The 13,164-nt window shown below is 42.2% G+C and overlaps 1 protein-coding gene across 1 annotated transcript in view; it reads left to right on the top strand.

The window, feature by feature from the left end:
- LOC145341120 (profilin-2-like) overlaps positions 1–13,164 on the top strand; it is a 45,926-nt gene that overhangs the window by 13,158 nt on the left and 19,604 nt on the right. The window contains exon 2 of the mRNA XM_080185990.1: positions 9,101–9,293. Coding sequence (XP_080042116.1) covers positions 9,101–9,293 — 193 coding nt within the window. The remainder of the gene's footprint in view (positions 1–9,100; positions 9,294–13,164) is intronic.

Raw genomic sequence — 13,164 nt, 5'->3', positions numbered from 1 at the left:
TGTCTGCAGAGGGCACAAATACCAGAAATATTAGGAACACAGGATTTGAAGGGAGGAACTGAAGGAAATCCACATTAGAGAAATGGCAGATCTGAATCTCTAAATTGAGAGAGGGGGAAATGTGCAATGAGATCTGGGTGTCCTTGTACACCAGTTACACTGATTAAGCATGCAGGGAAAGAAGGCAAATGGTATGTTGGCCTTAATAGCAAGAAGATTTAAGTACAGGAGCAGGAATGTTTTATTGCAATTATAAAGGGCCTTTGAGGCCACAACTGAAATATTCTGTGCAGTTTTGATCTTTTCTGAGGAAGAATATTCTTGCTATTGAGGGAGGGCAGTGTTACTGTACAGATTCCTGGGATAGTGGGAGTGATGACTGAGGAGAGTCAGTTAGGATTATATTTGCTGGAGCTCAGAATAATGAGGAGAAAGTCTCAACCTTTATTTCTAACTGGACTAGACGAGATAGATGCAGGGAGGATGTTCTTGGTGAGGGAGTTGAGAATCAGGGTTTAGTATTGAAAGGTATAGGGTAAACGATTTGGGACTGAGATGCCAAGAAGTTTTTTCACCCAGAGAAGTGAGCTTGTAGAACTTGTCATCACAAAGTAATTGAAGCCATAATCTTGCAAGTTAGAGATAGCTCTTGGATGAAGGTGATCAAAGAATGTGGGGGAAGGTGGGATTTGGTTGAGTTGGATGATCAGCCATGATCGTGACAAATGGTGGTGCAGGCTCAAATGGCCAATTCTATTGTTTATACTTTTTCCTGGGTATGTGATGGTGGAGCTGTAGCTTCTGGACAAGTGAAGAATGTTCCATCACACTTCTGAGCATTTGATCTGCTCTTGTAGCCAGTGTTTATGGCAGTTCCAGTACAATTTCTAGTCAATGGTAACTCCAAGGCATTGGTGGGTGCTTTAGTGATGATCATGCCACTGAAGTCATAGGGAAGTGGTTTGATTCTCTCCTTGTTGCAGATGGCCATTTCCTGTCACTAGTGTGGCACAAATGTAACTTGCTACTTACTCCACCAATGTTGTCCAGGTGATGCAATATATAAGCATGAACTGCTTTAGTATCTGAGGATCTAAATGCTGCTTAACATTGTGCAGTCAACATCCCTACTTCTGGATGGAGAGGATGTCATTGAAATGACTGAGGATGGTTGGGCTAGGGCATTACCCTAAGGTACTCCTGCAGTGATGCTTTGGACTGAGATTGACCTCCAACAACCAACCATCTATCTTGTGCTTTTCCATGCACTGAAGATTGGCAACCTAATGGTGCTTTCTTAATTGAAACCTTTGTATAGTCATGTGCTATATGACTATATTTGACAGGGTAAAGAAGTTTGTACACTTTGAAGGATTTTACAAATTGCTTATTGTGATCTCTTTTCTGTAAGAGGCTTGCTTTAGTCACAATGACAAAGCCACGTTTAACACCTTAGCTGAAATGACAAAATACAGTATGCTGGAAAGACTCAGCAATTCTGGCAACATCCATGGAGAGAAACAATGTTTTAAATCCAATATGACTCAAAGCTGAAACTTGGGAGAGGTGGAGCAGGGTAGAAGGTCAGGGAAAGGTGAAGGCTAAGGAGAGATTGACAAAGCTGTTATTATACAAGTGTTAAACAGTGGTTATAATGGCAAGGTAGCAATAGAACACTAAACAAACAGGCCCTTCGGCCCACAAGTTGCACTGATCACATCCATACCTACCAAGCCATTAGAACTATCTAACTCCCAATCCCATTAAAACCCATGTACTCATCCAGAAGTCTTTTAAAAGACCCCAGCGAGTTTGCCTCTACCACCACTGGCAGCTGATTCCACTCACTCACCACTGAGTGGAAAAACTTACCCCTAACATCTCCGTACTTGCTTCCCAGCACCTTAAACCAGTGTCCTCTCATAGTGACCATTTCAGTCCTGGGAAATCACCTCTGAGAATCCACCCCATCTACTCCCCTCACATTTTATAAACCTCTATCAGGTTGCCTCTCATCCTTTGTCTCTCTAGGGAGAAGAGACCTAACTCCTATCTTCATAAGGCATGCCTCCCAATCCAGGCAACATCCTTGTAAATCTCCTCTGCACCCCCTCAATAGCTTCCACATCCTTCCTGTAGTGAGGTGACCAGAACTGTGCACAGTACTCCAAGTGGGGTCTGACAAGAGTCCTATAAAGTGCAGCATTACCTCCTGACTCCTAAACTCAATCCCTTGATTAATGAAGGCCAGTACACCATACGCCGCCTTAACCACGTCCTCCACCTGTGAGGCCGATTTGAGTTGTATGGACCCAGACCCCAAGATCCTTCTGCTCCTCAACACTGCTAAGACGCCTAGCCTTGATATTATACTCCTTCATCCCATTGGTCCTGCTAAAATGGACCACTACACATTTATCCACGTTGAAGTTTATCTGCCACTTCTCTGCCCAGTCTTGCATCCTATCTGTCACGCTGCAACTTCTGATGTCCCTCCAGACTATCCACAACACCAACCTTCATATCGTTGGTGAACTTATTAACTCATCCAGGTCATCTATGAAAATGTCAAACAGCAAGGGTCCTGGAACAGATCCCTGGGGCACTCCACTGGTGACTGACTTCCATGCAGAAAAAGACCCATCCACAACCGCTGTCTTCCTTCTGCAGGCAAGCCAGTTCTGGATCCACAAGGCCAGAGCCCCTTGGATACCATGCCCCCTCTCCTTCTCAGAAGTCTTGCATGGGGGACCTTATCAAACACCTTGCTGAAGTCCAAGTAAACCACATTTCTTCTTCTTCCTCTCCCCCCCCCCCCCCCCCTCCCACACACACACACACACACTCACACACACTCCCTTTGTCAATGTGTTCAGTCACACTTTCAAAGAACTCAACTAGGCAATGTTAATAGCTGTGTGACATCTAAAAGCAAAAGTTGCATATGGCCCCATGGGGGTTGAAAAATTCAAATGAAGGAGAGTGTTCATGGTCTGAAATGAACTAAAGTGCCTAATCAGAAGATCAGTTCCCCCTGTTTGTGTTGGGTTTAACTAGAACATTGCAACAGGCTGAGGGAAGTATGAGAGTGGGAGCAAGTTGGTGATTTAAAATGCCAAGGGACTGGAAGGCTGGGGTCCTGCTTGTGGACTGAACAAAAGTGTGCCAGTCTGGTCACCTAGTCTGAGTAATGTAGAGGTGATGGGAGCAGCAATACAATAGACTAAATTGAAGGAGGTGCAAGTGAAACATGGTTTCACCTAAAAGGAGTGTTTTGGACTCTGGATAGTAAGGTGGGAAGCAGCAAAGGGGATGATGTTGCTTCCTTCTACAATTGGAAGATGTAGTGTTGTAAGTACATGTCATGCCCTAAATATGTTAGGGTTGTGGGTTTCAAAGATGGTTTGCACATAAATATTTTATTGAAGGGGCTGTTGCTTATACAGTACAAAATGAAAACAGGAGTTTGTGAAACACCCCAATCACATCACTATCAAAACATGTGACTAGCTCTTGAAGCAATCTTGCAGCCACTTATATATGTGGACTAGTGTCATGGAGAGAACTATCCCTGTGAATTTAGCTGAGGTCAGGGGAAGATTTGTCATTATACTGGGGTTGGCAGAATGATCTTGAGTATGAAGATTGGGGTGTGAGAGGACAGGGCATACCCTAGTCATGGCTGTGGGAAGGACTTGAACAAGGAATGTTCCACATACTTGACAAAGGCCACATACTTGAAAGCAGTGAGACATTAAAGGAGAGAGGGTTCAGTGAAAAGTTCAGCCAGGTGGAGTGTGCTGGTGGATGGGAAATGTTCAGCCACTCCAAAGATGAGAACTGATTATTCTGGTGTAGAGATGGCTGAGGGCATGAAAATTGCTGATATGATGTAGGTTTAGAGGAAACACAAATGTAGGAAGAATGGTAGGAAGGACTATTACTTACGGGGCGAAAAACTGCAGCAGGCGACAGTGCAGAGGGACCTCGGGGTCCTTGTGCATGAGTCGCAAAAACCCAGCTTGCAGGTGCAGCAGGTGGTCAGGAAGGCAAATGGGATGCTGGCCTTCATAGTGAGGGGGATTGAATATAAAAGTAGGGAGGTCTTGCTGCAGCTGTATAGGGCATTGGTGAGGCCGCAGCTGGAGTACTGTGTGCAGTTTTGGGCGCCGCACCTGCGCAAAGATATTTTGGCCTTGGGAGTGCAGAGGAGGTTTACTAGGCTGATACCAGAGTTGAGGGGGTTGAGCTATGAGGAGAGGCTGAATAAACTGGGCTTGTACTCGTTAGTTTAGAAGAATGAGGGGAGATCTCATTGAGACGTATAAGATGATGAATGGGATGGATAGGATAGAGGTGGAGAGACTCTTCCCGCTCAAAGACAGTAGGACTAGGGGGCACAGCCTCAAGATAAAAGGGGGGCGGTTTAGAACGGAGTTGAGGAGGAACTTCTTCACTCAAAGGGTGGTGAATCTCTGGAATTCTCTGCCCGTTGAAGTGGTGGAGGCTGCCTCGCTAAATATTTTTAAGACGTGGGTTGATGGGTTTTTGATAAGAGAGGGGATTAAGGGTTATGGGGAGAAAGCGGGAAAGTGGAACTGAGCAGCGACAGATCAGCCATGATCTTATTGAATGGCGGGGCAGGCTCGAAGGGCTAGATGGCCTACTCCTGCTCCTATTTCTTATGTTCTTAAGACCTGGTTTGTACCTCCATTTGAAATATCAATTTCTGATGGACATACCTGTTAATATTCATTCCAAGGTCACATGCTTATTTTGACTATAGTTCCCCTCACTGCTCCCTACCAGACCTCCATCCCATTCTTTCTCTACCTTCACTGCATCTGTTCCAACAATACTACCTTCTCAAACTGTGCTTCTAACATGTCTTTCTTTTTCCTGAGCCATGGTCCTCAACTCCTGCCAAACTACCTATATTTGCACCTTGTAACACATCTAGGAGAAAGTCCAGACCTATACAAGTAGTGTTAGCCAATTTGTGCACAAAATGGATTTCAAGCTAGCTTAACTGTCCTGTCAAAGACTGCATATTACTTTGCAATATCAATTGGACAGGACCTGAACCATGTATGAATAATTAGCATTGTGGTTGGCCTATTCTATTTACCTTTTGCCCAAGTCTTTTTCTTGAAAGACAAGGTTATAGTCATGTGGGGGATGGGAAGAGGAATTTAAATTCAGTCAAGTAGGAATGAATTTACTGTGAAAATCTGCTAGTCGCCACATTCCACCACCTATTCAGGTATATCTAGGGAGAATTTAGCATGGCCAATGTACATCTGGAAGGAAACCCCCCCCCCCCCCCCCCCCCCCCCCCACCACACACACACATGAACAGAAAATGCAAACTCTGCATAGTGACCCAAGCTGGGAATTCAACTCAGGTCCCTGGCACTGAGGCAACAGTACTTGCCACTGCTGTTAATGAAACCTGATGTTTCCTAATACTTGAGGCCAGCTCTGTAGAAGACAAACCCCATCCTTAGAAATATCCAGCTAACCAAACAAGTTTCACCCTGTTCTGGAGGATAACTAAGTCACCTGCCTCATGAGTCTAATCCTTTTTCAGTCTGATTTAATTGGATGGTGAGGGTTTTCCAGCCATCTTTTATAAAGACTCAGGCTTTTTCAAAGTGGCTGAAACGTTTAGAGTTAATAAGGTGTACAGTTGTGGTTCTGTGTTCAATTGAAATGTAATGTAGTGCAGATCTGCATTTCCCCAAGTTTAGATCTGTAGAGCAACTTAAGAATTACATAAAGCAGGTAAGTTTTGTAATCAACTTGTGCTGCAGTGAAAATAGGAAATGGTTGGGTACAAATCTAATAGTCTAATACTCCAAAGCATGGGGGAGAAAACAACCCCCCCCATACAACTTTTCTAATGTGACATCTCTGGTAATACATCATGCAGCAGTGATGTCCCAAACTCTCTCTCTTCCCGCCCCCCACCAGTGTATGTATGGGTTTTTGATAAGAGAGGGGATTAAGGGTTATGGGGAGAAAGCGGGAAAGTGGAACTGAGCAGCAACGGATCAGCCATGATCTTATTGAGTGGCGGGGCAGGCTCGAAGGGCTGGATGGCCTACTCCTGCTCCTATTTCTTATGTTCTTATGTATCATATAGGAATAGTATTGTGGCATTTAACATTATTTGTATCTGTTCATTGAGACAATTTTTTGTCTCATAGCTGGTATGTGGGTAAGGCACCTGAAGTTTGCACTTGTCGATGTTTGTTTGCATTTCAATCCCATTATCCTCATTCCTGAACTGATCTGTTTGATACTTTGTACTTACATGCAGGTGTAATACCCTCTTTGCATGCTGACTTAAATGCATGAAGTGTTTTAGATTATTTGCTTTGAACATGGAATTCACATCCTCCAGGAGTTCCTGTCTGTGTGCTGCCTTGGTTTAAAACTCCATATGCCATTCAACTAAAAGTAGGATGACATCCTCTAGGCAGATTTTAGAATGGGAAAGGTTTGAGAATTTGGATTTCCAAAAAGTCATTGTCAGTTACTGCTATGTGCTAGTGAGGATAGAACATATGAATATGTGGCAGTGCCTGGGGAAGGGTGAGGTGGAAATATGACTGGTTCTGTAGAGATGGAAACTTGGTGGAAAAGGCTCCAGTGGAGCTGAGTAACATCTGTGTAGAGTGGCTTAGAACAAGTTTGAACTAAGCAAGGAAATGGGAGCCGAGAAGTAACAGTAGGAAAACAAATGGGAAGACACAAAACTAGACTAAAATGATTAGCTATTGGAATTGAATTAAAAGAATACACTTAAATATAGTGAACTACACTCACTGGTGGCTCATGAGTATGATGTATGGTGATAGTGAAGACCTGCTTTAAATACCAGGTGTTCAGGAAAGATAGAAACTGAAAGAGGGTTGGTTGTCATAATTAAGGCAGATGTTAGTGCTGCCAAGAGATTCCTTTTAAGGGTCAAGGGCAGAATTTCTTTGAACTGAGACACAAGATACCATTACACTGTTGGGTAGATTCTATGGGCCATCAACTAATGGGCAAGGTATAGAATCGAGAAGTTTGCACAGACTAAGTGCAAAATGTAGTTTTAATGGAGGACTTCTACTGTCTAAGCCTGACCATTATAAATTGGAATCAGACAGGCAGGAACACAATGATGGGCTGCCTTTTAGTGAGGGGTTGGCTTGGGTGCACTCCCGCAGTGGAGTGGGTGAGTGTATGGCTGAAGTACATTTAAGAGATAAACATAGGACAAACAAAACGAGTGCTCCTAGATGCAAAAGAAAGGTGAAGCAGGTTAAATAGATGTCAGCTTGAGTTCAGAGGGGAAGTGATAAAATGTGTAGTAGAGAGACTGGCAGCTAACAAAGGGAATCCAGAAATCTTGGAGAATTTGCTTTTACATTTGCCACAAAATGCACTCCAAGCACAATACATGAGTAATCTTTATTCTACACTGACACACAGAAGACCAGAGAATAATCATAGAAATGATTATCCATTGCAATCATTGTAGCTGGTGTCCCTTGTACAGACACCAATCAGATTCCCATTGCTGGAAAACTTAAACCACTTCTAAATAAGCTATACTGACAAGTTTAGGATATAGTTATCGGTGTACTGACTGGAAGTCCCCATACAAGACTACTTTTGGGGCTCAATTTTGAGACACCATATCTAGACTAGAAATCAGGGCACCATGTCCACAGGGGAACCAAACCTCAAAAGCAATCCAAAAGAGGTTGTTTTGGGGGCAAGCAACCTGCTCCACCCAACTCAGATGAATACAAACTACTGCCTTGACCTCCTCTGTAACATGCTACAATGAAAGCCAAATATCTCACCATTCCTGCACACCATCTATCTCTCTGGGTATCCAAGAGCTCCACCTAGTCCCCATAGCAATAAGATTCAATCCATTACTTGTCAGAAACCCTGAAAATGGCTAATATACTCACCATACATTCAATGGGCCAAATAACCACCCCCTACAAAGCTATTTCAAAATAAAAAATCAGTGAACATGGAGGACAAGACCAGTCTGAACCTTTATTCCAAGCCTCAAAGACATGTGTTTCTTCAAATTGTGATTGAGAGTGTGGCATCCAATTTTCAAATTCATCCCCAGTACCCTTTGGGATATTGGGCTCATGGATGCTCCTTGAATTTCCAGTGATTAAAGGCAAGGCTTTATAGAGGAAACAGCTTTTCCCATTGACAGGATTCTTGTTTCATTAGTGTCACAAGTAGGCTTACAATAAATTGCAGTTAAGTTACTGTGAAAATCCCCTGGTCTCTGCTTAATCCATTTCTTTTAAGGATATCTCGCAACTCTTCAAAACGAGCACTCAGATCTGTGCTGGGAGCAGAGATCATCTTGATGCCAACTGTGACATTGAAGTGTAGGCCTGCTCACCAGCAACACAATCTCTGCAAACTGGATCCCATTTTGACTGTCTTGATCAATCATGGATTTACTTGGCTGGTCTTGGCCAAAATTTAGCCAAGGTCTTCCAGGATTACAGCACAGATTATACATATCAGGGTCAGAATCATGTGCGTCAAGATAAAAGTATTGCAGGAGCTCATGAAAATGCACCCACTCCTGTGCTTAAATCACATCACCTATCTAATCAGTTTTCAAATATCAATAGTAAAAGGACTAATTTGGGACCACAGAGGTTGTGTATGTATTTAAAAGGGCTTGTCTGAGGTACTAAATGAGTATTTACCCAAGAGGAAGATGCTGAATTCCACAGTAGCAATTTAATAGTAGCAGAAATCGAAGGATTGCCTTGTACAATGTCTCCTTGTTACTTTAATTGCTATTTATAAATTTTGGCCAGCACTGCTGTTCTCATCAAACTTGCAGGTGTTTTCAAGCTCTCATGTAGAGTCTGGGTTTATGGAAAAATAGCTGGAAATAAATCCAAGCTCCAGGACATTAACTTACTAAAATATTCACTGGTTAGTTTCACATGAATTATAGGCATGAATTATTGTAGGGCTATCTTTTTTTATTGGTCTTGACTAATGCTTAATACTTGCCACTTGTGTGGGCTTTAATGTTTAATTTTTTTGACAGCCTCCAGAAATAGATGTCCTTGTTGGAAAAGATCGCCAAAGCTTCTTCACCAATGGCTTGGTCCTCGGTGGAAAGAAGTGCTCTGTTATCAGAGATCAGCTGTTTACTGATGGTGACTTCACAATGGACTTGAGGACTAAGAGCCAATCTGGAGAAGCAACATACAATGTTTCTGTTGGCAGAGCTGGCAAAAGTAAGTAAAGCACATCAGATATTGAGCTTACTCTTAATTGAACTTAATTTGACTAAATGTTTTTAATTGAGCTTTGGTTTTAAAGATAATGTCAGAATTCAACACAAATGTACAGATAATGAAGGATGTGGAAGAAAAACTGATTTTGCAGGTTTGCCTATTCTGCTTATAGGTATAGTTACAAATTATTATAAATTTGACTCTTGCAGTGTTGTGCTCATTCACTTTCTTGTTGAAACAGTGGGGCACTCAAGACCAACTTGATGTACTATCCATAGAAGGAACTTTATTAAATTCTGCATCTTGTCAATATTTTTGACAGTCAGAGGTTTACAGCATGGAAACAGGCCCTTCAGCCCAACTTGTCCATGCTGCCCTTTTAAACACCTAAGCTAGTCCCAATTGTCTGCATTTAGCCCATGTACCTGTATACTCATGTAACTAAAGTCTTAAAGACAATTGTACCCATCTCTATTACTACCTTTTGGCAGCTTGTTGCAGACACTCACCACCCTCTGGAAAAATTGCACCTCTGGACCCTTTTGTATCTCTCCCCTTAAACTGATGCCCTCTAGTTTTAGATTCCCTTACCTTTGGGCAAAGATATTATCTAGCTGATCTATGCCCCTCATTTTATAGACCTGTAGATGATCATCCCTCAGCCTTCCACACTCCAGAGAAAAAGACCCAGTCTATCTAGCCTCTCCATATAACGCAAATCAAGTCCTGGTAGCATCCTAGTAAATATTTTCTTCACTTTTTTCCTAGCTTAATAATATCCTTTCTATAATAGGATGACCAGAATTGCATACAGTATTCCAAATATGGCTTTACCAATGTCTTGTGTAACTTCAGGATGTCCCAACTCCTGGTCTCAATATTCTGACCAATGAAACCAAGCATGCTGAATGACATCTTCACTATTCTGTCCACCTGTGAATCTTTCAAGGATCTATGAACCTATACTCCTAGATCTTCTGTAATATTCCCAACACCCTCCCATTAACCAAATCCTGCCCTGATTCAGTCTATCAAAATGCATCACCTTGCTTTTATTTAAATTAAACTCCATCTGCCATTTCAGCCCAATTGATCAAGATCTTGTTGCAATCCTTCACAGTCCACCATGCTACCAATCTTGGTGTCATCTACAAACTTACTAACCATGCCTCCTATATTCTCATCCTATATTAGTATAAATGACAAATAATTGTGGGTCCAACACTGATCCCTGAGGCACACTGCTGGTCACAGACCTTCAGTTTGAAAAAACAACTCTACAACCACCCTCTGGCTTCTGTCATCAAGCCAATTTTGTATCCATTTGGTTACCTCACCAAGGATCCTGTGAGATTTAACCTTGTGCAACAACTTACCATGCGGTACCTTGTCAAAGGCCTTGCTAAAGTCCATGTAGACAACATCAACTGCATTGCCACCCTCTATCTTCTTGTTTACCCCTTCAGAAAACTAAATCAAATTTGAGACATGATTTTCCACTCAACCATGCTGACTGTTCCTAATCAGTCCTTGCATCTCTAAATGCCTGCAGATCCTGTCTCAAAATACCTTCCAATAACTTACCAACCACATGAGGCTCACCGGCCTGTAATTCTCAGGCTTTTCCCAGCAGCCCTTTAAGCAAAGGCACAACATTTGCCACCCTCCAATCTTAAGGCACCTCATCTATGACTAGCAATGATTAAGTATTTCTGCTAGGGGACCTGCAATTTCCTCCCTAGCCTCCCACAATGTCCTGGGATACACTTCAGGTCCTGAGGATTTATCTACCTTGATGTGCTTTTAATACTTCCAGCACCACCACCTCGACTGTACACTCAGTCACTATTTATTTTCCAAGTTCCTTAACATTCATACTTTTCTCAACAACAGATAATGATGAGAAACATTCATTTAGGATCTTGCCCATCTCTTATAGATCTGCACATAAATGACCTTGTTGATCCTTAAGAGGCTTTACACTCTAGATAAAGGCCAAAAGAGTAACTATTTGTGAAGCTCCTTGGATTATCCTTTGCCTTATCTACCAAAACAATCTCATGTCCCTTTGCCTTCCTGATTTCTCTCAACTCCTACATCCCCTGTACTTCAAGGAATTCATTTGATCTCAGCTGCATATGTGCCATCTCCCCCTTGACTAGGGCATCAATATCCCAAGTCATTAAGACTTGATTTGAATTGGTAAGTATGCAGCTACCATACTTTTTGTAGCAAAGATAGCATTTTGTTAACTTGCTGAAATCCCAGCTTAGATCACAATCTGTGTATAGAGTTTGCATGATCTTCCTGTGTCTGCATGGGGTTCCTCCCACAGTGCAAAGATGTGCATGTTGGGTGATTTTGGCCATGCTAAATTTGTCCCTCGGTGTACCTGAACAGATGGTGACTTAGGGATTTTCACAGTAACTTAACTGCAATGTGAATGTAAGCCTACTTATGACAACTTGACTTTCAATCTTAATCCTTTGCATACACAATTGAATTTGCCAGTAAGTCAAATGAAACTGGCTGGCATCCATCACTAAGTGCAAACAACTAAAGATGTGCCTAAACCAGGCTAATTGATTTGCTGGTTAACTTGAAACAATTAATAGGTAAATACATGCTCTTAAGGTCCTTTACTGGCCTTTGTATCCCTGAGATTCTGCAGTTCAGCCTGCCCAGTACCCTGTCTTGATCTTATTTGTCTAGGCAGGTAAGTTTACTGAAGAGTGAGGGATAAGAATTCTGTGTACACCTATCAAAAAAACTGACTTTTGTCAACAACTCTTTTGCTTCTCTAGTTGATAGCAACGTAACAAACCAAAGTTTAGTTCATACTTCCTTGGTACATGTTTACTTCATCAATGGCATTCTGGTTTGAAAGACCACTGATCCCTTTTGGATGTTCTTGGGTAAACAAAGATGTACAAGGTTAAGAATTTGGCAAACCAGTGCAGTAAAATTATCAAAATATGGGTCTGAAGGAGTAACTTAAGGAAAATGAGGTTGAGAACCAGAGGGGGATTTTCAGAACTTGGGGGCAAGTACTATCTCCAATGATGATTTTAAATCCAGGTGCACAGATCCTGTATGGCTGAGGGTATTAGAGATGTAGTTGAGATGGAGAGATTTGAAAACAAAGATGAGAATTTTAAAATCAGAATGATGCTTGGTGTGGAATCACTGTCAACAAGCACTGCTTGGTGGTGGGGGGTGGAATTTGCTGTAAGTTAAAGTATGACCAAAAGGTTGGATCACTCTTTGCAGAAAATAAAATGTTGGAGAGCAGTATTTAGATGCATTAGATGTGAAATGGCATGAATGAGCAGAAACTGAAGCAGGGTGGTGTTGTGGAGGTGGAATTGGGTGGCCTTAGTGAAGGTTTGAATATGGTCAAGCCAAATATAATCCAGATTTTGGCATTTGGATGAAATTTTCATCCAATACTTTTGTCAGATACAATCTGATTTTAGCAACAGAGGAACTCTAGAGCTGGATGTAATTGGTGTACATGTGAAGATTAACACCACTTCAGATATTGCCAAGAAATGGGAGGGGGCCATAGATATTTCCCTGGGGAAACACCAGAGAAGTGATGCTCCAGCTGTGATTGGATAAGAATGGAACCAGTTACAAGCAGACTCAAGGTGATTGCAGAGTTGATGAGGAAGATTGTATGATTAGCTGGCAAAAGATGCAAAGGATGGAGGAAAATGTATCTTGTCATAGTCTCATGGGGTAAGGCATTTAGGAGTGAGATGAAATTTTTTTGAGGGTGGTGAACCTTTGAGTTCTCTATCTACCTCCAGAAGGCTGAGGCCACATGTAACTCAGAAGGCTGAGTTTCTAGTCAAGTCATTTGGGGATA

The sequence above is a fragment of the Carcharhinus amblyrhynchos genome, chromosome 3 (genome assembly GCF_965287045.1).
Source record: "Carcharhinus amblyrhynchos chromosome 3, sCarAmb.v2.hapA, whole genome shotgun sequence".
NCBI lineage: Eukaryota > Metazoa > Chordata > Chondrichthyes > Carcharhiniformes > Carcharhinidae > Carcharhinus > Carcharhinus amblyrhynchos.
This window is presented reverse-complemented; position numbering and strand designations above follow the sequence as displayed.